Below are 26,744 nucleotides of genomic sequence, written 5' to 3'. Positions count from 1 at the left end.
CGTTAGTCGTCTCTTACGACAAGCATAGTCGCCTTTTAGGGCAAGCATGGGTTGCTGAAGACCTATTCCTCCCCCGGATCTTCACGGGTCCGATAGTCATTGGGTGGAGATAGAGAAACGTGTTTAAAAGCCAGTTATATGAGTTACGGTTATTTGGAAACTACCCCGCTTTAATGCGCTTTAATGTATACATGTATGTATACTTATAATGAACCTTTTTTCTGTTGTACGTTTCTTTTTAGACGTATTGTAATTATCTTCAAGTAACTGAACAAGGAAGCCGCTTGAAGAAAAGTATTATGAAAACTAATTTGTCACAGATATAAAGAAATAAGACAAGCAAATGTTTAATCATTCAATTCTTTATTCATGTACATGTGTAGGCCAGCGGCCCATGGCATTCATAGCATGGTATCTAAAAGTTGCAACACTTCTAATAACAGTTTCATTGTTTACCGCCATAAGCATATTGAATTTAGCAAGAGTATGATGTACAAAATACTTCTGTGGTAAATACTGAAGACGAAGTTCATCATAAGCGTTACAAATTAATAAAAAATGATATTCATTCTCGACATATCTTTGGTTGCAACTATTGCACAATCTCTGCTCTCGTGGAGTATTAACGTATCTGCCAGTCTCAATGTGGAGAGGGTAGGGGCTACAGCGAAAAATGTTTAATCAAACACGAGAAGAGAAATTACAAAAGTAAATTTAACTTCCGTACGTCAAAGACTTTTCAAGGCATTATCCAATGCTATAATCCGCTAATGGAACATAAAAGAAGAGATAAATTTTGGGATGATTATTTTTAATGCCATTGTTACTAATTTGATACTTTCCCCGAAGACGGTCTGTCGATCAAGGAAATAACACCTCCGATACGAAACACCACCGCAGCTGTTAGTTTTAACAAACGCAGCAATAGAACGACATCGACTGTTTTCTTAAATGCAATGTCGTGTATCAAGTCATGCATGCCCCGTTTCCGATCAGTTCCGGATAGGCTTCTTTTATACCAATGACACTAACCAATACTTTGGTAAAACCTTTATTGATTCATGTCCATCGCATGGGTCACATAATAAACCATTAAATCTTCTCATGATCGTTTTGAAAAGCGGTATCTATTTACGTTGAGAGACGGAAAGTCGCGGTCTGTTAGTTTGCGACAGAAGATTTATTAGCTCACACTCCCGCTGCGTGTGTTGTCCGACTAAATCATTGTTTCTTTTGTTGGCTTCGGAAATCACCTGCTGGGAAATCCCACTTCACGTGAGGGAATTCCGTTCTTGGACGATCTTATTGTGTAATTCTGTAAGAGAGGTTGAGGGCTGTAGTTAAAAAATGAAGGAAATAGTCTGTTTTGAACGAATATGCTACTAATGTGATATACCAAATTGCTTTTAGTTGGGTATCACGACATTAATGTGGAAAACATGCCAGAATGATGACAGATTTGTGGATGAAATATTACCTGTTCACCCCCTCGCGAGATTAACCGATTGGAAATATCGACCAATGAAATAACAGTTTGCATAGATTGACGTAGGGGGTTCCCGTAATCGCGGACAAGAAAAATATGTCGGCTGAGATTTTTGTTGCATTCGAGCAATGTGTTTGCCATGCGTTGTGTTTAGAAAATGAGAACTAAAGTATCGTCCGGCAGACGCTACGAGCAACTGGACATGGAAGATGGTGGAAACAGGCGTCTCATGGACGAGGAAGTAGGACTTTCGCTAACGTTTCTTGTGTTATAATATGTGCAGATACTGTGGTAGGGAAGTACCTCGTTTTAACGCTCAAATCACGTCATCTTTTAGTCGTATGAAATATTGTCAACACCTGTTGTAAATTGTATATTTTGCATTGATAATTACACAATACTTTTGATAAATGCACCGCTTTTTAGTATGATTTGTTCTTTAAATAGACGTTAAACATTGATAAGTAGTATTTTATTTATCGGATGTTACCTCAACACGATTACGCCGTGACAAGACAGTATCATTATTAAAGGGGACGTATCAAAAGCTAGTCAGTTTGTTTTCTCCAATGATACAGCATGGCTTGCGTATGAGATCATATACAATTGTTATTAACATGGTGAAGGTACCTTATCCACAAATATTCATTAGTAAATTGCATATTTAAAAGATATTTCTTGATATGCATACATATGTACACTTGTATGGCAAAGAATTTCATATCAAATATTAACCATTTAAATTATGAATATTCATAATTAAGAGATATGTCCCTATAAGTATACATGCACGCTTACCGTATGTGTCAAAGAATTGTATTTAGATTTCAGAAGTAAATATGAAAATTATATATTTAAGAAGTTGATTAATCTTAATATCACAATTTTCTTCATATACAGAAGACAGAATGTAAGTCTATAAGCAGGTATGCAAGATTCCTTCCAATCTGTTGCATTTATTGTCCCTTGTTGAGGCACATGTTCAATATATTTGAGTGACAACTGCTTGTACAGTGATTGAGGTCATGCAACACCTTTGTCAATGTATGGGTGGTGGAGGTCTGCCTTGGACAGCTGATCACTGCCTGATGTTTATACCATAGCAAATACCATAGCTGCCATGTGTATCATGGGAAGAAACATGAGATAAAGGGACCTTATGGGTGAAAAATCACATTTTGACTTTTCATTATATTCTAAAACTTTGAAACATAATACAATTCACAAACTCCAATTGATATTTATAACAGATACATGACATCAAACATTGGGCTCATTTTCCGACTTATAACTGTTTATGACTGACTAACTGAGTATGGGTTTACGCCACTTTTAGCAATATTCCAGCAATATCACGGCGGGGGACACCAGAAATGGGCTTCACACATTGTACTCATGTCGGGAATCGAACCCGGGTCTTCGGCGTGATGAGCGAACGCTTTAACCACTAGGCTACCCGAGCGCCCCTGTAACTGTTTATGTTATAATTGCAGATATAATGTCTGATGAATTGAAAGTAGACATGTATGCTGAAAATTTGAAATAATGTTTTTATTACATTACAAACTTATGAGAAAAAATAAGATATTTTTGTACAGTCCTCACACATGGTGATCTTCCCTGAAGTAACTTTACGTCAAACGTCTTTATAACATCATAGCACATCTTCCCTTCTCTCCTGGCAGGTCCCAATATTTGTACCATAGCGTATATATTTGTATCAAAGCAGACACATGTGTTTGGCTGTGGGTCTGTGGGATGAAGGGTCCTGGGGTTTGAACTCAGAATATCCCAAAATAATGTCATTGTAATACAGAGATACAGATGAATTGTCCACTCGATGATGTATCTCCGGCCATCCAAGTGTGATTGTGTGACATCCCTCTCCCCAGCTTCCCAGGGTGAAGGACATTCAAGGGATTGATCCTGTTTCTGTTGACTGTGTAGCCACCAACCAACGAACATTCTTTCACAGGTCACGGAAATCAGAAATAAAGTTAAATCTCTTTGTCTCTCAGCAAGGCAGCTAATGTTATTCATTTTTCAAATAAGTATATTGAAAAAGCTTTTACGTTGTACTGAGAAAGTTGCAGTGTTATTTTTTTCGCAACTTTTATACATGACAATTTAACTTTTTTAAGACTAATTCCTGACTCATCACCAAATTACAAATAACAAACTGTATTGAGATTTGATGGTTATTAGATTATAACAGTGCAGAATCGAGACTGCATCCAAGATGTTTGAAAGGGTATGAATTTTTTTTGTTGCAATGTATATATAATTTTGTTTGGGAAGTTCAGTTTTTGTCAAAATGTAGGTCAGGATTGGCCAGTGAGCATGTGAAATAATCAATTAGACAGTTTATAAAAATACTTGTTTTCTTGAGTTATTGACCAAGTGTCCTGTCTCACTGAAGTGTTTGCACAACATATGGTAGAGAACATAGAAGCAGTATGTTGTTGTGAAACAGATATTGATCAGTGTGCAACTCCTCCTGGTGACAATGGCATTTCGGCCCTGCAAAAGCTTCTTAGGGAGAATTTTTATCAGTTCTAGCTTTGAGAAAACCGAAGTTGTATCTTGTTGTCAGTTAAAATTGACATATAGATGGACGATATGTTGAGAATATTGATGGATGACTCGTTACTGTGGAAGAGCAAACAAATATACCATGATATGTAAGAAATAGTTTTTCCTTTTCTTGTCAGTTTGTTTATTGTATTTATTTGATTTGTTTATTATTTTGAGTGAGACGTCTGTCCACCCAACTGCTATATTTTACCACCCAGTTGACTATCCTCCAACACTTGTTTCATTATTCAACCATCCACCTCTTGCACCCCATTAGTTCATCATCCACATCAGCTCACATCCATTGAACACACATCCTTTATTTAAGCAACCATCTGACAAATATCATTTATTCAAACATTCATCTAACATACATCCTTTTTTTCAAGCATGTGTAAAACATGCACCCTTTATTCAACCATCCGTCTAACATCCATCCTTTAATTGACGATCCATCTGATCTTTATTCAAGCACCCTTTATTCAAGCACCTGTAAAACATGCACCCTTTATTCAAGCATCCATGTAACATACATCCATTTTTCAACCATTCAGACTGTGTATTTATTCAATCCGGAGCAGCAGGGTAGCCCAGTAGTTAAAGTGTTCACTCAACACACTTATAAGGTCTGGGTTTGATTCCCCTCAATGGTACAATGGGTCAACATCATCAAACTTACAGATATTGATGGTTTTATTTAAAACATAACCTACAATACCCACACTTCCACTTTTATCAGTCACTATTGACATAGGCATATCACATGAATAAACCCCAAATGGCTCTCATAACATGACGCTGAAATGTCTGGATGGTGGCGGGGAAATGCATTGCTTTGTTCTTCACATCTCTCTGTTACAGTCTAATAAACATATACTATACAAAGATATTGCATATTTCAAAAATGGATTATCAGAGAGCTATGCCAGTAAAGGTATTTAATGACTAAAAATATCATTGATGTTCTTGATGTTTCACAGAAATGGGCAAATCTTATAATTATAATTTACCAGGATGTTTATACTGAACCACAAAAGAAATGTCACCCCAAGTAACATTGCATAAAAAGTTGTCATTTAAATATCTGGGTAAATTTTGTCAAAGTTTCAACAATTTAACATTACCTTGTCCGGAAAAAATGAAATTTGATGATAAAAAACAAAGTAGATGACAATAAAACCGATCGCCCAAACGCATCAGGCAACAGCCATGGTAATCCAATGCACGTGAGTTCTGTGCAAATTGAAATGCACATGTGTTCCCCCATTTCTTGCCCTATAAAAATCCCACCAGATCAGATAACATTCATTTGTTGTTGAATTGCTACCACATGACAAGATTGACAAGGAATCAGCGACACCAACCCCTTGGACGATTGTAAGCTGGACAAACTGCGCAGTAAGGACCATATACAGGCTCCAGGAACGGTACCAGACCAGCAACACTACAGATGACCGATCACGTAGTGGAAGACCAAGGGTCAGAATCGTCAGATTGTGTGACAGCATCTTCAAGATCGCTTTGTTACTGCTGCAGAAACTGCTAGACAGACCAAGGGGACACAACAGCGACACATTAGTGCGGATACCATGCGTCGACGATTGACGAGCAGACACCTCCTCTGTCACAGGACACACCGAGGACCCATTCTGACACCACGTCATCGCCGGGACGGTCTTCAGTGGGCAACACAGCACCAGCAGTGGCGCCTCCAGCAGTGGAGAAGAGTCCTCGTCTCAGACGAGAGCTGTTCCTGTATCTCAACAGCAGATGGCAGAGAGAGAGTCTGGCGATGCCATTGGGAGCATTATTTGGATGCTTGTATTGCTGAGAGAGACTCATGGTCTGGTCCAAACACCATGGTGTGGGGTGGAATTGGTCTTGCACAGAGGGTCGGCCCTTTGGTCTTCCATCGGTCCTTGGAGAGGCAATGGTGTCACAAGCAGCTTGGTACATTGATCAAGTCTTGAGACCACACGCCATACCTCATTTGGCACGTCACCACAACCACAAGTTTCAGCATGATAATGCCCGTGCACTGCGAGAGCAACGAGAGACTTCCACCAGCAGAATGGCATCAGAACCATGCAGTGGCCTGCCCTCAGTCCCGATTTAAATCCCATTGAGCACCTGTGGGACGAGATTCAAAGACGGCAAATAACTGAACTGCCTATGTGGGCTCAAGTGCCTATGGCCTTCATCAACTGCCTCATTCATTCCATGTATCGAAGTTGCACGGCAGTCATCAATGCACATGGCGGACACACGAGATACTGACTTGTGATGTCACTTTCTCAGAGACAAGTGTTGTTGTATTTCACTTTAAGAATATTTGACACTTTCATTTCAACCTTGATGATCAGTTTTGCCAAGTTTCATCTTTTCAATATGTCTCAAAGTATGTTTACAGTGTTTGGACAAATAAGGTTTCTAATAATGTCATGGTGACGTTTCTGTTGTGGTTCAGTATATATACTGCACATAAGGAATGAAAACTTAAGGATTTTCACAAATAAGTAGAATTACAATTACTTTCTTTTATGAGAAGTTTACATGATACCCAGCATTTCTAATGGGCAACAGGCCAATCACATGGATGTAAACTGACATTCTTGAGTGTAATTACGACACATGCTGACTTTTAAGCATTTTCATGAGACTGTATCCTTGAAATGACATGAACACTGACAGACTACTTCCACATCTGATCATTTAGGCCAATCTTGAACACAGGGTTTAAGCATACATTGGGTGAAATCAAAGAGTTGGACTGCATGTTCATTCTCGAATATCCTTGGTACAACCCACTCCAGTGATGAATGAAGAAATGCACATCCAAACTGTCGACTCTGTCCGTGTCTAGACTGCCAGTGACAACCTACGACAATCTATGAATTTACCTCAATACCTATTTTACACATCTTTATAATCACCTTTCATTGATCGGCCATTAATGACTAACTTGTGTAATTGCGTCAGGTACATTAACAACTTTGGAAATCTCTCTTTGTATGTTTTTTGTGTTGGCCATTTTGACGTCCTGTTCTTGATGTAAATGTATGCACAGTCACTGAACTGAGTTACTGAGGCAGCGTTAGAAATTGGCACTGGTCCTGTAGTTCTTGCCAAACTGGGGGCTCAGGTGGCCCAGTCGTCTAAGGCGCCGCGATTCGCTGTGCAGAGTTGCGTCCCTTGGGCATACCAGAAACCTATGAATGTGGGTTCGAATCCCGGTTCGCCCCAATTATATTTCTAGGTTTATCAGCACCATACCCGTGCTCGTGGGTTTTACCGAAGTGGTAAACGTCTAAAACCTGCATCACCTCGGGCTTTCCTCCCACATTAATATGACTAGAATAATGTTAAAAGTGGCGTTAAACCGAACTCACTCACTCTTACCAAAATGCCCAATAGTTTAGGTATCATAAGGACAAGTAGAAATTTGCCATTTTTAAGGGTTTTGCGATGTGTTATAATAATAAGGACTAGTGAACTAAGAATGTCAGTTTCTACTGCTGCTGAGGTTCATTGTGACAGACCTTCATCGTTTTACGAGGATATTCTTTGAATCTAATTGTAACCAAACTACAAAGATTGTTACTGTAGATAACTTGAGAACATGTACACTCATGTCACCTCTCCGATTGAGGAACTATTTTTGTTCATGATGCAGCTTGTTGTAGGGCTGTCAGTACAAACATGAAGTCACACATACTAAATGAAATTGTGTATACATCCTTTGAGGTATATAATAGTGGTATAAAAAATTGACATTCTCTTTATGTGAGCTCATTGGAGTATGAACCTTCTTAGAGTGAGGTCACAAGCTCCAACATTCATACAGTTTTGCCCTAACGCTAATGGAGGTTCATACTCTAATGAACTCACACAAAGTGAAAATCAATTCTTAAAAATAAAAGAGATTTGGTACTTAAAATAATTGAGAATACTAATGAATTGGAATACAATATTATTGACCTGACATTCTAAAAACATAAACATGGCAAACAGCGCCCCATACAGTTTAAACGTTTCATGATCTTATTTGTTATCATTCTTATAGTTGTACAACATGGCTTAATATCCCTCTGTCACAGATGGACCGCCACCGTGGTCTAGTGGTAGAGCGTCCGCCCGGAGAGCGGAAGGTCCTGGGTTCGACCCCCGACCGCGTCATACCAAAAGACGTTAAAAGATGGTACTTGTTACCCTGTCTGGCGCTCGGCATTAAGGGGCTAAAACAAGGACTGGTCGGCTCGGAGTCAGTATACTGCGTCTGAGTAGGGTATTCATATTAAACTGCGGCATGGTATCTCAGTGAGCTAGCACTTCAAATCGGTATCAGTCCAGTCTAGTACAAGCAGCCACACACACATGCATGCAAGTGCAATAATCTTGAACACGACGTTAAACCCAATTTCACCTCACCTCTGTCACAGATGATACTGATTTCTATTAGTGTGTCAACCATGGGCCTGTGTTTCACTGTATAATGAGGGAGAGACGAGCCGTGTAGACTGCATGGTATTTGACAATTTGAACATTGTGCATTTAGACACTGCCGTCATGTTTGCTCATGGGTGAAATGTGGGCATGGGACTTGTGTTGATCTTGGCATAGACATACGCTAACTGTTTAAACAGCACATCCGTCATGGACACCTTGCGCAGAGACACTTGTAGTGTAAATTGTAACCTTAAATAAGCCTTTAAATTATTTCAAAGCTGTGGACCTTTCTGTTATTGTTACTAATGTGGGTAGAGCATGTATTTGATGCCCTCTTCCAAGACGCAGAGTGCTGGTACCTCTTATTATTATTTCAATGATGTGAACAATTTAAAATCTGTTCCAAGTTTAGAGACCTTTCTTCTCAGTTTGTATTGTTACAAATGTTTTTGTCAGCCCAATATATCTATTTCCTCTAAATTGTTCCAGAGGTCAACTTCAGACCTTAACTACTTAATTATTAGAATTCACCATAAATGCATTATCAAGCCTGTGCACGGGATAAAACATACTTTTTATTCCTATTATACCGGTCTGATATTGATTGTATGGAAACACACAAGGGTATTAACCTCTCTCTAATATAATGTCATCCTGAATATAATGAAAGTTTAAGCCATTTTTCCGTTGCTAAGGCAACTTAAGAAATAGGGCAGGAATACATTATGCCTCATACATTATGAGTGAACCAACCCTTTTATTTGATAGGATCATATAACTATCCATTTTATCATAACACAAAGAATCTAGCCATCTGACTGACCAGTCATTGCCTTGTAAAAACCCATACAAGTCAGATGGCAGGCTGTCAAGACATCATGGCATTAGATGGGATGTCACTTGCATTTTGTGTCACAATTGACCCTATTCGCTCTTCTAATTAGGTACCGATAAAGACCTGGGTAAGAGCCCAACCTCAAGGTTTTACATTTTCAACAAAAACTGAGTTGTGTTTTATCCAAATTATGACCCGTCTAAATGCAAGAAACACCAGAAAAAATAAGAAAACATTGAAATACATTATAGTGAAACAATACAGTGGGTCGCAGTAGAAAAGGAATTCGATCAAAGTGTGCAGCATGGATCAACTGGATTCATGACATGTAAAATTGAACAACTTTTCATCAACTGACCTGGTGGCTCAGAGGGAAAACAGTGGGTACCAAAACTTAACACAGTATGTGAGGCTGCTGGTTTCATTCATGGAATATTCATGTAAATAAAATTGTGTCTATCAACCAATCAAAAATCAACATTGTATTCATATCAAAAGGCCAGTTTATAAAACATCAAATTTAAAAAACGTGTTCTTACAATTGAAATGTCAAACCTCAAAGTAGGTTTGGAAGTGACCCTTGGTTCAAAACCAAGGTAAGAAGTCAATCTTTTCAAAACCTGGTTTTGGGAGATGAGGAGGTTACTGATTTACTTCCCGTCTCAGTTTAGCTGAGGTTGTCAGGAACCTAATGCAAGGGCAATGTGGTGATAGGTTTATAATGAGTCTTCAGCATCCCCAGCTTGTCTTAATAGGTGACTAAACTTGTCGTAAGAGGCGACTAACAGGAATGGGTGGTCAGACTCACTGACTTGGTTGATGCATGACATCGTAACCTAATTGCGTTGATCGATGTTCATGATGTCAGTCATGCTTTTGGAGGCCAACGCTTTATAATGAGAGGTTCCAGGGTTCCAACTGGAAATTAGCTGTCAAGCACTTTTGAAGCCTCATGCTAACTATGGACATGATGGATGGGATCAACTTTTGTGATTTAAACAGATATACTTTTCGGCATCTCCAGTTTCTCAAGTTTTATATGTATGACAGGCCCGTATTTCTTTGAGCTATTCTTGGAATGATTGCAGATAAGCTATTTGTAGACATTGACATGGCCCTATTGTTATCTCCTGCTAATACTTTTTCAAAAATGACTTTTTGGCAAATTTTAAAAAATGTCCAGTTTTGACAATTTCAAATTGGACATTTTGCAGCCACAATCAGACAAATTTCAGCACACAGACTAGTTTCCGGATCTCTGCCCATTACACAAGACAACCTTTGCTAAAATAAACCTTAACCACTAAGGTTAAAATTAAGTTAATCTAAGTCTGAAGTTACACCGTTTTCACAAAGCAACAATAGCTCCTTCTCAATTCAGTATGTCACTTGTAGCACTGATGTTGCAATAGTAAGTCCATGACATCGCCTGTTGATGTGCTGTTACAAACCACAACAAACCGCAATCCACATCCATGCATCCGCCCCACCAACCCTACCCCATCCCCGCGATGGAATATATTGGCACAGGATTAGCACCACACACTACAAATTTCCTTCATACAGGATTTGTCTGTGTAAAACTCTGCTCTGCCTCCCCCGTAGGGCACAGTACATTGTTTCTGGAAGTTCATCAGTGACAACTAACCAGATACCTTACTACCCCACAGCCACTGTATCTTCATCTTCTAGAACCAAGAGAGTTAACCGACTCTAAAAGTCCAGTTTCCACCCTTGCCGAACTAGGCTGGAATTCCTGGTCTCGATCATAGTGCCACCAGTGGCTATTACGAGTTATGTCCCTTCTAAGCCTCTTCTATGGACCAGTCAAATAACACCTCTCGTTTCACTTGCATTTGCTTAAAACAAAATGTGGGCGCCCGGTCAGGACGTTCTGATCCATGATCAAGCTCTATATTGTGATAAAATGGGTCTTACATTGCGACATGCATCAAATCACATGAGCACCGTGATTAAAGACATGAAAAGATTTGGAAAATATCTGTTGACAACGAGTTGGCGGTGCACATGCTTTGCAAATCCTTCAATCGACCGAAATCGGCATGACAGTTTACGAACCGGATTTTGATTTCGTTGCGAGATTTTGATTGGACTATGCACAGTTAGTCCAGCCAAAATGCAACCTAGTTCGGCAAGGGTGGAAACTGGACTTTTATAATCAGTTAACTCTCTTGCCTCGGGAAGATGCTGTATCTTGTCAGTTCAGTCTCTCCTCATGGCTTGTCAATGTGGGTGTTTTGAGAGGCCTGAATCATTGATAACATTGATAAGTATATCACCCATTATCAGTTTATTTATGTCGTAAGGTGTGTTTGTTATCGATATCTGGCTTATTCATCATGTTCATATTGTTAGGTTAATATAATAATTATAAGATGGTTGTATCGATTTTTTGGGAAATAATTCTGTTCAAAATTATCATTCAGTATAAAATCTATGACAAGTGTTCTGTCTTGCATTAAGCTCTGTACTGAGGTCATGTGATATTTATCTTTTCGTTCACATTACTGGCAGAGCTTATTTAAAGTACATATTGCTTTCTCTTTCCCATTTCATTACAGAATGAAATTCAAATGTTTAGAATTGCAGTTAAGCCAAAGGGAAATAAATGTTTCCACAGTATGAAAGTATGAATATCCAAGCTGTCTGGTGACTAGACGACTCACCTTGAACTTGTTGTAACATCAGGACATGGTTTAACTACATGCACTATACTATATGTATCAGCGATATATATTTCACTTTCACAATTACATAGTGACAGATTTCTCAGACATTTCTCTCATAAACACTATCACGACTCTAGGTTGATGAAATTCAAGTCGAATCAAGATGAATATACGAGCATTATATTGTTTTCCAATTAGAATTCATGTAAATCAATGTTATGAATTTCCTCAGTTATATTAATTATTTGTTGAGGTCATGGAGACAAAATGGATTACTAAACTGTCTGTTTATCGCTACCACAGCCCTCAACATATATTTTTTCCCCTTGAACAAATGTTTATTGGTTTAAAATATTTATTTAAGAAGATTTTGTAAATATAAAGTTGGAGATAACTGACATATTGATGTTGAAATGGTTCCTTCTAGCATGGCAGCTATGTCAGTGTGGATGTTGACGAGGATGGTTTGTGTGGATCTGCATGGAGACCTGGTGTTAGTGTTTGCAGGATTGGCAAAGCTTTCTTAACGTGTAGCTAGTTGACATAAAACATTGAATCGCAAACGTTTGTGAACCTGTGTTTGTGTGGTGTTTCTCTTGAAGTCCGGAACTGTTTAACATGTTGATAGTGAGAATGACAGGAATCTTGTCACAGTTTCGAAATAGAAATCCAGTATTTGAATGAGGTTCCGAATATCGATAGGAGTCCTCGAAAAGGGTTTGCTGATGTGTTTTGAAACAGACTGGGGTTATGTTCATATTTTAGAAGCATATGCTGTTTTAAAAAAGATGAATATGATTGTGAAGATTGTTTTGTCATTACACTAAGCACTGTTAGCAATGACTGGTGATAATTGATCAATGGTGTGTTCACCATAAATGGTTTGTGTTAATGTTTTTGATTGGGTGGTATTAATTGGCTGTGTGTGAGTTTGCTGGAAGTGATATAGATTTTTTCTAAAGTAAGACAATCTTGGCAGGAATTTCAGAGAATATTGTATTTGACGCAATAAAGCGTCCAGGGCTCTCAAAATTGGAAATAGGAGCTTCTTATTAGAATATTATTTTGTTGACAAAAAACAGTTCAAAGATTTTGTGGTTTATGCTGACAGCCTGAAATTATTATATACGACAGATATATTTTTCCAGGATTTTATTGCCCATAATTAAGGGTGCATATAACACACGAGTGCGTATTATACACGAATAAATAAGACATGTGTACATTGATCAATCGGAAGGGGTGCTAATTGGGATTGTTCACTAGCCAATATATCAGCAAATATCTCCGTGGGCGCTTATTAGAGCGGGGCGCTTACTACGTCGAATACAGAGTTACACCTAAATGATACCGGGAATCAAACCCATGGTATGTGACAAGCAAACGCTGAGACCACCGTGCCACCCACTGTCTCAGGATACAAAAGTATAGGCATTTATTTGGTATAAAGTTGCCTATTATTACACTCTGAATGTCATGGATAGAAAGCAGATATTTCTTTCATATCTTTACCATGCAAAATAAAACACAGATAAAAATATCCTTAATATCAAAGGGGATGGTATAAACAAAGGTTTTTTTACCCATTGCAAGATTGTCAATAGATCTTGGACAATTTGTTCACCTTTGCCTGTACCAAGACAAGTTTGGGTCACATCACACAAACTATACAATGATAATATCTATGTTTTCATGATACGTTTGTCCTTGAGGGAAATACTTGATTCACTTGAGTTGGTATGGGTGTCAGTTTTGGCAGTTATATAGCTGGAATCCTTGATCGTTGAATAAGATTCACAGCAATGTATTGTGTGTTCAGAGATAGTTGACTGGGGGGTAACTTGAGACTGGATTTCAGTTTGGGTTGCGTATTTGTTGTGACATGAGAGAAAGATTGTGAAAATGTTTTGATATATATTTGATATTAATGTTTTGATATATGATGTGATAAACACTTTCCATGTTTGCTTAACAAGATTAAACATGTTTTTAGTCGGTTGGGGACTTCAGTTTCTTAATAATCAATGTATGTCATCTTAACCTCAGATAAAATAACACGCATTTATCTCTCTCAGTTTATTGCAAATAATATTCACCCTTCTTTCATTTTTTTACAGAATTTAACGTTTTGACCTGACAAAACTTGCAGTACAAATGATTCAGTACAATTCAATGTGTATATGAGTAGCTAGCGAAGTAAAAGCCGAGAACTGACGTCAACTATTTTGCTGGTGTCATTCTGATTTTGTCTAGAATATTTCCTTGTTATATATATATATATATACATATGTACATCTTACTTTCACTTGTAGATCCAACTTATATTCCAATTTAATCAAATGTTAAATGTATCTTAAGGGATTTTCAAACAACAATTTGAAAGATCTTTTTATCGAAGAATATATTTTTGATTAGGCATTGTGTCACAATCTTGACTGATTAAAAGTTTATGGTAACCTTAATGCTTGAAAAGTTTTACCTTTTTTCAGTATATGTATAGTGCCAGATTGTGTTGTGTGACATTTGTTCTGTCAGTGTCATTGTGTTACAAGTGTCGAATACAACATTGATAGCACACAAACTGCTTGGCAGCAGAAATAACGTAGCCAAGTCAGACTCCGAACTAAATGAGCCATGAATTATTGAAACACTAATACTCCTTGGAGAATATCGGAAGAGAAGTTGTCAGCAATATTTGTGCAGAGTGTGAAGTGAAGGTGATTGTGTTAGATTCTGACTGTGTCTGGACATTTAAGGTGAATAATGTGATTACGAGACAGGATGTGGGGAGTCTGGATACCCATAATTCCCCAGTACACACCATTTGTTCCTGTAGACCAATCAATGATCTTTCTCAAACGTTGTTTGACATGTCAATATTAAAGAAGACACTCAAGATAATTTTGGCTAAATGGGTATACATGTGGAACTTGTCAAGAATTTAGAATTTAGGTCGGTATAAATTAATTACCAGATACTCTTCCAACTTTAGAAAGAAAGTGAGATGGGAGGCATTTCATTTTTTTCTTTTTTTCTGGTAGAACACAATAATTTTCTTGTGCATTAATTTTCAAAATTATACAGCTGTGTAGAACGGAGTGTGCATAACAGCAGGTAACTCTGGAAAAACTTGTCAACGACTCCGTACTGAAATACTCAATGTAATCCTGTTATTACACTATCTGGTTATAAAAAGTGTTCAAGGTATTACTGCACTTATGTTTGTAATCTATTTTATGATTTGTTTTCAAAATTGTATTCAATTTCTGCATTAAAGTTGGCAAAAATGTGTGATCACTTATTGCACCAACTCACTGTTATTTACAGCGACCACAAACAGATTACCGCGTTTGAGACTTTGAACATATTAAAAGCACCTTAGTTGACAGAGGATGGATAATATAATAAATGCCATACTGTGACTCGTTGAAAGTAATATTTGTTGTAGTTCTACTATATGCTATATGTCAACACACAGTTTTCTACACAAATATAGCAAGACCGTGGAAGGCTAATGGTCACTTGTCAAACTGTTCCATAAGCAAAATATATCTGGCAATGGACCAAAGTCCCACGCTTATGGTTATTAATATTAAATAATAGATATTGGAATATATTATTCTTGGTATAATTATAGTTCCTGGTACATCTGGGATAAGTGTGTGTACAACTGATTGCTATTTCCAGCTTAGTTTATGGGGCAAATACATGGTAATCTTAATCTCTGCAAATATGACAATGGCAAGCAGAACAGGAAACGGTAAATCATCATGTCTTGTGATGTTTTATCATAAATTTCTCTTTTTCATTGACCAAGTTTGTTATCATCTGCATCACTGTTTTATCGGTGGTTTGAGAAGGGAGCTAACTAACTCTGCTTGCCCACATTCGAAACTAAACGCACTTGATGTAGAGAATATGTACACGTAAATAAATCTGTATAATGAACTACTATTTTGTCTATTTAAAATAAGTATTGTGACTTTTAATTGGATTAGAATGTACAAATGTACAACAGCAGGACTCACTTCTACTAACATCACAAAACTGGGTCGTTATTCCTTTTATGGAACAAGTTCCCGGAAAAGTTTGAGGTCATAGGCTTGAATCATGTCCGAGTTCAATTCAAGCGTAGACGTAATTTTCAGGTTTATATGACCACCAACATTTATGATTAAGTTGATGTGTTATACTGGAAAAGGTAGATTGAGTGGAATTGACTCTCAAATTTAATTAGAAGTAAGTTTCTTCCGTTGTAACTATTTTTGCAAAACTCTGTTTTTGAACGATAGTGATCAACTATAATGACATTATTCAAACTTCATAGACTTTGTGTACCCATCGTGGAGGCAACGTCACACTAATTAATTTATAAAGACATTTCCAATCAATATAAAAAATGAGAATAATATATATTGCAACATATCCATTCAAAATAATTACAAATGTGAGCTTATTCAATGACTAGGTCAAAGCAACGAAGCCCAGTGATTTACAAATGTGGACCAACCTGTTACAATCACTAGGCTATGTTTGATGCAAGAAGTGGGCCCACATCTTAGAAAAGGGTTATAAGTATGCCAACCTAATGAAGTTTAGCGATTTATGAATGTGGTCTCTCCTGTGGCATCATTATGATGGAAAATGTGGTCCCACATTTAGAAACTGATCAGCAACCAAATGAAGCTAGGCGATATGCACTTGTTTGGATGACCATATATGACGGGAACAATGTTTGCCCACATTTTAGGAAATGGTTATCAGTAAATGAAACTTTACAATTCATAAATGTGGTCCCTCCTGTTGCAATCACTATGATGGAAAAAAGTAGACATTGATTATCAGGACTATGCCAACCTCATGAGGTGAGGTGAAATGGGGTTTAACGTTGCATCCAAGATTATTGCACTTATATAGCGACGTGCATGTACGTGTGTGTGTTTGTGTGGCTGCTTGTACTAGTCCGGACTGATGCCGATTTATAGTGCTAGCTCACTGAGATACCATGCCGCAGTTTAAGATGAATACCCCACTCAGACACAGTATACTGACTCCGAGCCGACCAGTCCTTGTTTTAGCCCCTTAATGCCGAGTGCAATTCAGGGTAAAAACAAGTACCATCTCTTAACGTCTTTTGGTATGACGCGGTCGGGGATGGAACCCCGGACCTTCCCCCTCCGGGCGGACACTCTACCACTAGACCACAGAGGCAGTCTCCAACCTAATGAAAGTTTTGTGTTGTCCCATACAAATATGGGCCCACTTGTGTGGATCACCATATCTGATCGGGGAAAGTGGGCCAACATTTTAGAAAATGGTTATCAGCACTAAACCAATCTAAGAAGTTGTACATATAAAACTCAACACATGACAACTATCGACCTTCTAAAATGTGGGCCAACCTGCTGTCATCTCTATTCAGAAAAGTCAGTGGACCAACATTTGTTGAAAGCTGATAATTACGATGTTATTAATTTCATTAGCAAGCAGCATTTTTCATTTTCTGAAAGTTATGGATGGAAAGATAAGTGTATAATGTATTCAAACATTTAATTAAGAATACGGTTTGCCTTAGGGGTGAGATGGCCAATTAATAGTTGGACCAACGACAACGTACTACGTGATTGGGGCCTTTTTTCGCAACGAAAATAACGGTAATAGTTTCCGATTGAAATTAGAGTGACCTCACTTTCCCAATATGAATCATTAATAAAGCGGTTTTGCCGTTCACCTGAAGCGGTATGATGTACTTTTTGACTGCAAAATGCAAGATATCGGCTTCTAGTTTCATGGGCGATAGATTGATTTGTTATCGTCTGTTAGTTCACCTGAAGCGGTATGATGTACTTTTTGACTGCAAAATGCAAGATGTCGGCTTCTAGTTTCAGTATTGTTTTATAATCATCTGTTTGTTCACGTGAATTTGTCTGATGTAGGTTTTGACTGCAAAATGCAAGATGTCAGCCGCTAGTTTCATGGGTGATTAATTGAGCAGGACAGAAACTAACAAATGTGGTGGTGGATTTCCCACAAGTGGTAAACGTCCAAGACCTCCAGCCTAATATAGAGTGTATATAGCTTTGGACAAGGGTTCATTTTGAAACACGAAATTTGCTAATAAGAAGTATTTAATTAAGAATACTGATACTAGCAACAATTATAAGTTTTTATGAACCAATTTTGACTGTTTGTGATTTCTACTGCCAACAGCTAATATAAGGTTACAGTCAACTAAGTTACTGCATTCTTTACACAGTGGTTACCAGCTTCCTGTTGTAATGGAGCCAAATGTCTTGTACCAAATACCTGCATGCTATATATCAAAAAAAGAATATCACTGTGTGATTAAACATTGCACACAAGGCAGCTAGACACCATCTGATTAATGGTGTAATTCTAAGAAGTTAAAACTATTCATTGTCAGATATCATGAATATCTCTTGTGGTTTTAACCATTGCCAGGAGTAATAGTAGAGTTATCTTCTCCTGATTTTGATAGATTACCATACATATGATACTGATAATAGGGCTGGGATGAGTCTAAATTTACTACCCACCTCCTATTGCCCGACCCTACCCGGTTACCCACTGTAGGCCTCAAGAGATATAAAATGTCCAATTTGGAATTTTTCTTTTCACCACAGCACTTGCAAAACGTATTTCGATACATGTATTAAACGATCTGGTCATGCATTCACTGAAGTTGACTTCAGTTATGTCTTTATTCAAATATGAAAAGTCAGAGGGAATGCGTGCATACTCAGAAAGAAATGCAAACATTAGTGTAGAGATCAAGATCATTTTTGTCATTAAACTATATATCGCATGACTAACCAGGGGTCTGGGTAGTCCTGTGGGTACAAGGGTCCTACTCAGTACCCACCCGACCTGGGTACCCGAGTTACCCGTCCCAGCCGTAACTGATAATATGAAAAAGAGACACAATTTTTGACATAATATATTTAGATCATCACATTTCTTATGTGAAGCCATTTTTGATAATTGATGCTTTCTGTCCATGGGGTTTATCAGAAGTTGTTCCAGGAGAAAGTGTAAGTCAGTCACAGGATTCCAGATGTATCTGGGGACATGGGTGGCCTAGACGTCTAAGGCGCCTCGATTTGCTGTGCAGAGTTGCATCCAGAAACCTGGGCACGCCAGAAACCTATACTTGTCCCATTTGCCCCGATTATGTTTCTGGATTTGTCAGCACCAGCACGCTCGTGGGTTCCACCAAAGTGGTTAACGTCTGAGACCTGCATCATTTCGGGCTTTCCTCCCACATTAAGCTGACACACGTGATATAACTGGAATACTGTTAAAAGCGGTGTTAAACCCAACTCACTCACTCCAGAGGTATTTTGGCTTGCCACTGAATTCGACTTGCCCATTTGATGATATTGATTGTTTCTGGTGTCACTGTTTGACAGGCTTACACGCATAGATTCAGGCGACGCAAAGTATTATTTACATATATACTGACATCAATACTTGTAACAAGATGTGATACATCACACTCAGACAGCAGTGTTGGGCTTGTTACTAGGTAATGTGACAGTTATAAATGTGACACGCTGACTCCCTGTCTCATGTGTACACTACATCTCTCCACCACTATCCCCTTCCTAGCTTCTGGATGTGGGAGGAAAGCTCAAAATGATGGAGGACTCAGACCTTTATCACTTTGGTGAAACCCATGAGCACGGGTATGGTGCTGACAAACCTGGAAACGTAATCTGTCAAACAAGAATTCGAACCCCAAATCATAGGTTTCTGGCTCGCCCAAGTGACGCATCTCTGAACAGTCAATTGTTCTGGCCCAGACTGGGGTCACTGTTATATCATGGGATATTCTGACTGCAGTGTAAAACAAACTAACAACCACAAACCAATCCTCATAAAAAAATACAAACTTATGCAGCTGGACAGGGCAACATTTTCAATATCTCAGTCGGTATAAGGTTTCTGTGTCACTATAAAGAACTTGACAATGTATACCTATGAAAGCAATCACAAACTCACTTGATTTTAACTCTTCCCTCTGTCCCAAACTAATACTGTAGATTGTGGGAAGGTATCATCACCGGGGAAGGTGGATCAGGATGACGGAATATACTCAAGTCAAGCATGTGGTGTGTTCTTGGTGGATGTAAAGTATATGAAGCATTCATAAAATCTTGCTCCTCTTTCCACACCCATTGCACCAAAACATTAATCCAATACCTTAACATAGGCTTGCAACTGTTGTAGCTTTGTGGAACAGGTCCCCCTCCCTATACAAGTAGGGTAGGAAGGTTCCATGTCATGGACTGCTGTTTCAGAAATATATTGCACAGCCAGACTTTCTTTTAAAAGTTCACCTAGATCAGTAAAGCTCATTTGTCCTAAGGGGTTGTTGGATCTGGAGTAGCACCCTCTCCATGATGGTGGTGTGCAGATTTATGTATTGATCTGAAAAATAAGTATTGATCTGGCCTGGTTCAAATTCATTAATACTGCACATAAGGATGGGATTTTGTGTATACTGTATGTGTAGACAGTATTTCTTATGAAATTTTGTTAGAAACAATTAGGTCATTGATGACAATCTTAACTTGCCCCTTTCAGCTAAGAATAGACTAACACTTTGTCAATGAAAACATTTCTTTAAAATAATTCTTTTTCTTTTTCTTCGAAAGAACCTTTCCTCTTCTGCTGTTTTCATATGTGGAATCAAGCAGACTAGACTTGGTTCGTTTGATCTAGACTTGCCTAGGCTTTTAGTAAAAAAAAAATATGAAAAATATAAATTCCACAGTCATGGCACAGGACTAAGCTTAGAACTGGCTTCAAGCTTTGGATGATAATTTGAAAAATACAGAGAATGCTGACCCAAAGTCGGTTGGTAGACTGAAAAATATAGAGAAATAAGCTTTACTGTCAGTACATTTGAAACAGCGTGCATACAAATTAAACACATCAGAATCAAATGTTGAGATGTGTTTGTGTGCATTGTTTCCAACACGTATTTGGTAGACCAGGCTGGGAACCCATGACAGCATATAATTGTACTGTGTCTAAAACTATGTGTGCCCTAATTCATTTCCATCAGTATATAAGTACATGTTGTAAGTTAAAGTTACATACAGATCTACAGAATCATGTTGTGGACTATTGGCTTGATGATGAGGATAAATAAGGTCCCTATTCAGGATTGTACACACCATTACAAACACCAGTTGAACTTGGTAGCCAGTCGGGGCATGGGTGTACATGATGACTTGAGACGCAACTGGGTATGCAGAGTTGTGTCCCTTCTCTGTCCATGGCCGGTTAGCATCCTGATTCACTCTGATAATGTCTCTGTATCATTTTAAATGTTGCCCCGACATTCAGCTGACAGGCTTTGATATACCACTGTGTTCATTGACAATATGCTCACTCGCTCTATACACAGGCACTTCAATACAGACTCAACTTTAAACACAGAAGTCAGTTTGTAGTTTTCAATATTGATTGAAATCAGGCGGCATAGAATGACCAATTGCTCTTGTTAAGATATGATGAACATTTTTCAGTTATTAATTTACATGAAACTACTATATGACCAATATCTGTCTTTATTTGGTGATTATATTAAGAATATGTATTTTGTGTGCTAGAGTGATCTCAGCCTGGGTTCAAATCTCTCTGGAGTGTTTACATTTTCAGTTTCATGTTGTTTAACGCCGCACTCAGCAATATTCCCGCTATATAAAGGCGGTCTGTAAATAATCAAATCTGGACCAGACAATCCAGTGATTGACATCATGAGCATCAATCTACGCAATTGGGATCAATGACAGGCATCAACAAAGTCAGCGAGCCTGACCACCCGATCCCATTAGTTGCCTCTTACGACAAGCATAGTTGCCTTGTACGGCAAGCATGGGTTGCTGAAGACCTATTACTTACACTAACCCTGCAGCAGATCAGCTGAAGATTCATGTGACCCTGTTTGCAATGGCTAACACCTTAATGCAACATTATCGGTTTTACCAAAGTGGTAAACTTTAATTGTCACTTTCGGCTTTCCGGACACATTAACATCATTATTTTTATGAAAAACCAGTTAACCCATGACACCTTTGTTTCAAACCAGTTATTAACTTACCACATTGGGGTGATTGAAAGTCACTTGTTTTCAACCATTTAATTTGCTGATGTAACAATTTGACGAACATGTCACCAGCAAGATTCAAACATACAACTCAGTACCATATGTTTTCTTCTACAAATAAATGAATCACTGGATTGTCTGGTCCAGACTCGATTATTTTCAGACTGCTGTCATATAGCTGGAATATTGCTGAGCGCAGTGTTAAACAATAAAAAAACAAAGAAACCACAAAGAAATGAAAAGACAGAAACAATTTCCAGCACTCCTTCCTTGATCATGGGCAAGTAATATGTATGTGATTGATCAATGTGTTTTTGTTGGTACTATATCATTGTATTCTTGACTAAGACCATGCATGTCATAACGGGAATTGCCGAAGAGCAGGGCGTACATGCAAAGTACTTTTTTCGTGATCAGAGCAAAGTCCCATCAATATGGGCAAATAAAATGCAGGTGATTGATAAATGTGTTTTGGTTGGTCCTGTGTGAAGTTTTCTTCATAAAGAACATGCACAATATAACAGCAGGTGTACCTGAGAAAGGCCGGGGCGACTCACACAATGTTCAGACAGTAAATCATGGAGTATGAATTAAATATGGTCATCAACACAATGCTATTTTAAGTTTTTAGTTGAACAGGTTCTTAGCCATAACTGATATAGGTTATACCACCTGGACCTAGTGTATAATTGTAAGCAAGGATTATATCTTACCTAAATATTATCCCGGGGGAAGTTTTACTCTAGAGTATAGGATAGGATTAAACACACTGGTATGGGTTCAAATTCACAAGGGAGAATCATCCTGACACAAGAGAATTTCATCCCCGGGATATAAAATAGGGAAGGATCATATTCACTCTCACATAATCACTAAATGAACTCTTTCAGCATTGACACATTTGGACTAAGCTGTCTTAACCCAGTTGCACTACGCCCTCATCAATCAACACACATCGATCTACATTTACATACACCATGCTTCTTCATGCATAACCTTTGAAATGTTCAATTCAGCTTGAGTGATGCTTGTCAATAGAAACATAAATGCCACACATGTAATTTTATAGCATGCATCTGCTGCTTTGGTTAGTGCATACAAATGTTGGTACATTTGAATCAATATTGCAGGTATATATGTAATGACATGTATTGAATAGTTATTTTTGTTATGTAAACAACTGAAATGGGTTCATTATCAGGTTGTCTATTGCTCTGTGAATGTGCCATTGAAGTTTGTTATTGATTGGGAAACATGCAAGGGGAGGTAACTCTGTTGAACATAGTGTAGCGCCAAAGTGTCTGAAGCTGTCAATGACAAGCGCCTTAGGTTTAAATCAGGTGAATTTGATCATTGAAATATTTTAGTTTTCTTGTGAGGAAAACTGTATCTTAGGGACCAGTTCAAAAGTTTGATTTCGGGTAAAAATCTTAATTCCTTAAGTTTCAGGGTGGGGGAATTAATGGCCCTATACGTTTTCCATCTGACGAAATCAACTTACCTGATTTCTCAATATGTTATATAGTAACTGAACTAAACCGATCCTATTCTCATTCATATGCTGTAAGGAGTTGTTGTTATGTATATTCAGTCTTTCCAGAAGGTGGGGTTTTATCATTGCCAGCAATAGTCCATTTAGTGTGGTACGTAATATATGATGACATATTTGATCTATACGAACCTACAGCACCCAGTAAATAAACTTCATTTGATAAACGCTCCAAGAAAAAACAGAGCAAATAACGAGAATGGGTGACAAAATAGGCCCATGAACTTGGAAATTCTATAGTATCAGAATTACGTTATGGGAGGGGGATGTCTCAAAACATAAAAAATTAAGTTTTCTATCCGATGTCTAACTTTTCAACTAGTCCCTTAGTCTGTTTCAAAACATAAAGCATTAACTTTTTTTTTTATCTAAACCCGATGACCCTTGCTAGTTTAAGGCATTAGGTTTTATATACTGATATTGCATGAAATGATATGTAAAATAGGGGTGCTGGCACAGCCTTGTGGTTAAAGCATTCGCTCGTTGTGGGTTTGGTAATGTGTGAAGCCCATTTCTGGTGTCTCCCTGCTGTAGTATTGCTGGAATATTGCTTAAATCCGTGTAAAACCTCACTCACCCACATATTTAAATAACCATGACCATTACATTAATTTGTTGCTGCAGGCTGTTAGTTGTGTTCATTTGTATAGGCTGCATAGAGTAAAAATAGAAACTGTCCTTGTAAAGCCAGTTGAAATGTGGACTTTCTCTCAGCACCAACTCAGTGACTAAGTTGGATGGTTGGTTGGTTGTTTTGTTGTTTAACGCCGCACTCAGCAATATTTCAGCTATATGACAGCGGTCTGTAAATAATCGAGTCTGGACCAGACAGTCCAGTGATTGATATCATGAGCATCGATCCATGCATTTGGAATACAATGACATGCATCAACCAAGTCAGCGAGCCTGACCACCCAATCCTGTTAGTCGCCTCTTGACTAAGTTGGGCTTTGCTCCACTATGAGCATGTGAGAGGAGGGCCTCAAATTACAATGCCCAGACACTTTTGTTCCAGGGGCGGTTGGGTAGCCTTGTGGTTAAAGCTTTCGCTCGTCACGCCAAAGACCCGGTTTTGATTCCCGACATGGGTACAATGTGTGAAGCCCATTTCTGGTTTCCCCCGCCATGATATTGCTGGAATATTGCTAGAAGCGGCGTAAAACCTCACTCACTCACCCACTCAACCTTGAGCCAGGGTGTGGTGTGGACAGTCCAGATGATCAGGGAAGCCCAAATTAATCCCCAACCAGCAGGTCTTATCTGATCATGTCTGTCTGTTGCAGCAACATGTACTACATGGAATGGCCTATCTTGCCTGTGTTTAAGTGCTCTAACAAAGTCAGACTATTATTTTTTCTTGTTTTAAATACCAGCCTTCACAAAATTTTGCATTTTGTGAAAATACAAACAATGCGATGTTTGTTTGAAAATGACACATGCATATCTACATGTAGTCATGTCTCAGGATGTGTGCATTGATAGAATTGTTTGCTTTGTGCACACCCCGGTTTATTCATGATATGCAGGAGCAGATATTGCATTTATATAGAGGAGGGGTGCGTTTGTGATGTGGCAATTTCTAATTAGTAATCGTGAATTTTGTTGAAAATATATCATCAAATGAGTTTGTTATAGTATTGTAATACTTTATAATTGGTGCGCCTGATAAGATTAATATTGTCTTAATGAGCTCGGGTAGTTTTGGGTAATTGGGGGGATTGGTACCCGGGTTGTAAATGTGGACTCGTCCCAGCCCTAGTTTGTTTGTTTGTTTGTTTGTTGTTTAACGCCACACTCAGCAATATTCCAGCTATATGACGGCGGTCTGTTAAATAATGGAGTCTGGACCAGAAAATCCAGTGATTGATATCATGAACATCGATCCACGCAATTGGGATCGATGACATGCATCAACCAAAGTCAGCGAGCCTGAGGACCCGATCCCGTTAGTCGCCTTTTAGGACAAGCATAGTCGCCTTTTACGGCATGCATGGGTTGCTGAAGACCTATTCTATCCCGGAATCTTCACGGGTCCCCAGCCCTAGTGCCACCCCTGCACCCCTCACTGGATCCATGTATATGGCCATGAGAAGTTCACTGCATGCGTGTAGCGGGTGACAGGTGTGTTCACGAATATAGACAGGTGCCTCCTGTTAGAGGTGTGCAACTCCTGATGTGTGGATGTATTGATAAGTCTGTGTGTGTGTGTGTGGAAGATGATGTGGTATACGATCACATTTCCTCCACGTGTGGGCGTTGCTATAGACTACAATCGCTGCACACTCACCTGACATTTGGATGACGTGCACAAGGAAATGCCACTGACTGTCATTGAGTGGCGGTAGATCAAGTTTCATTCCTACTGCTAGGTTGATGTCAGCCATCACAACATGTGGACGGGTAGACTAACATCTACTCTCTGAAATGAATTAACATATCATACAGAAAAAAACAGTTGTTCAGTTATCTTAATAAAATTATAATAAAAAGGAGCCCAGAGACTCTCTTCATTTTCAGATACTGCAGTAATCTAGACTTGCCAAACACTATAGACTTCCATGGGCTGTATTTGATATACCGTATTTGTATCAGGGCCTGTAAGACACACTAGTGGACGGGCAGTCACAATCTTCAACATGGCCACATGAGGATTGAGCCAGGGAATTTGAATAGGGCGGGGCCTGTTAGTTGGGTCCCAATTACTCTTTTTTGCAATAATATATTTTCATGGATATCAAATGTTATGGGTATGGGGTAATTTGTAGTCCACAATACAAGGGGGTAGAATAGGCCAATACCCTAAGCCAATGTTCTCTGAAGCATTTTTCATGAACATACCAGTCTACAAAAAGTTATGAAAAGAAATCTGCTGCTGAATATCTTTTCAGTCCTGTGATTTTATACTCAATGTTAATGGCTAAAGTGGACTAAATATCTTGCATGCCTTTAATAAAACTCATCATCTGTACCTAGTTATTCATGTTTTTGTGAAAAAATAATTGCACATGATATTTTGTAGAGGGATG

The 26,744-nt window shown here is 38.4% G+C and overlaps 1 protein-coding gene across 13 annotated transcripts in view; it reads left to right on the top strand.

The window, feature by feature from the left end:
* Positions 1–26,744, top strand: part of LOC139465697 (dipeptidyl peptidase 4-like) — a 547,041-nt gene that overhangs the window by 356,747 nt on the left and 163,550 nt on the right. Inside the window, exon 1 of one of the 13 annotated variants that reach the window (XM_071247490.1) lies at positions 1,581–1,727. The exons of the other annotated variants lie outside the window; for them this stretch is intronic. Within the exon in view, the coding sequence (XP_071103591.1) occupies positions 1,644–1,727 (84 nt within the window). The 5' untranslated portion in view covers positions 1,581–1,643. Of the gene's footprint in view, positions 1–1,580; positions 1,728–26,744 lie in introns of those variants that run through there. 13 annotated transcript variants of the gene reach the window in all.

This window comes from Haliotis cracherodii, unplaced genomic scaffold (assembly GCF_022045235.1).
Source record: "Haliotis cracherodii isolate W230 unplaced genomic scaffold, xgHalCrac1.p SCAF_18, whole genome shotgun sequence".
Lineage (NCBI taxonomy): Eukaryota > Metazoa > Mollusca > Gastropoda > Lepetellida > Haliotidae > Haliotis > Haliotis cracherodii.
Note: the sequence above shows the minus strand (reverse complement) of the source record. Positions and strands in the feature narration are given on the sequence as shown.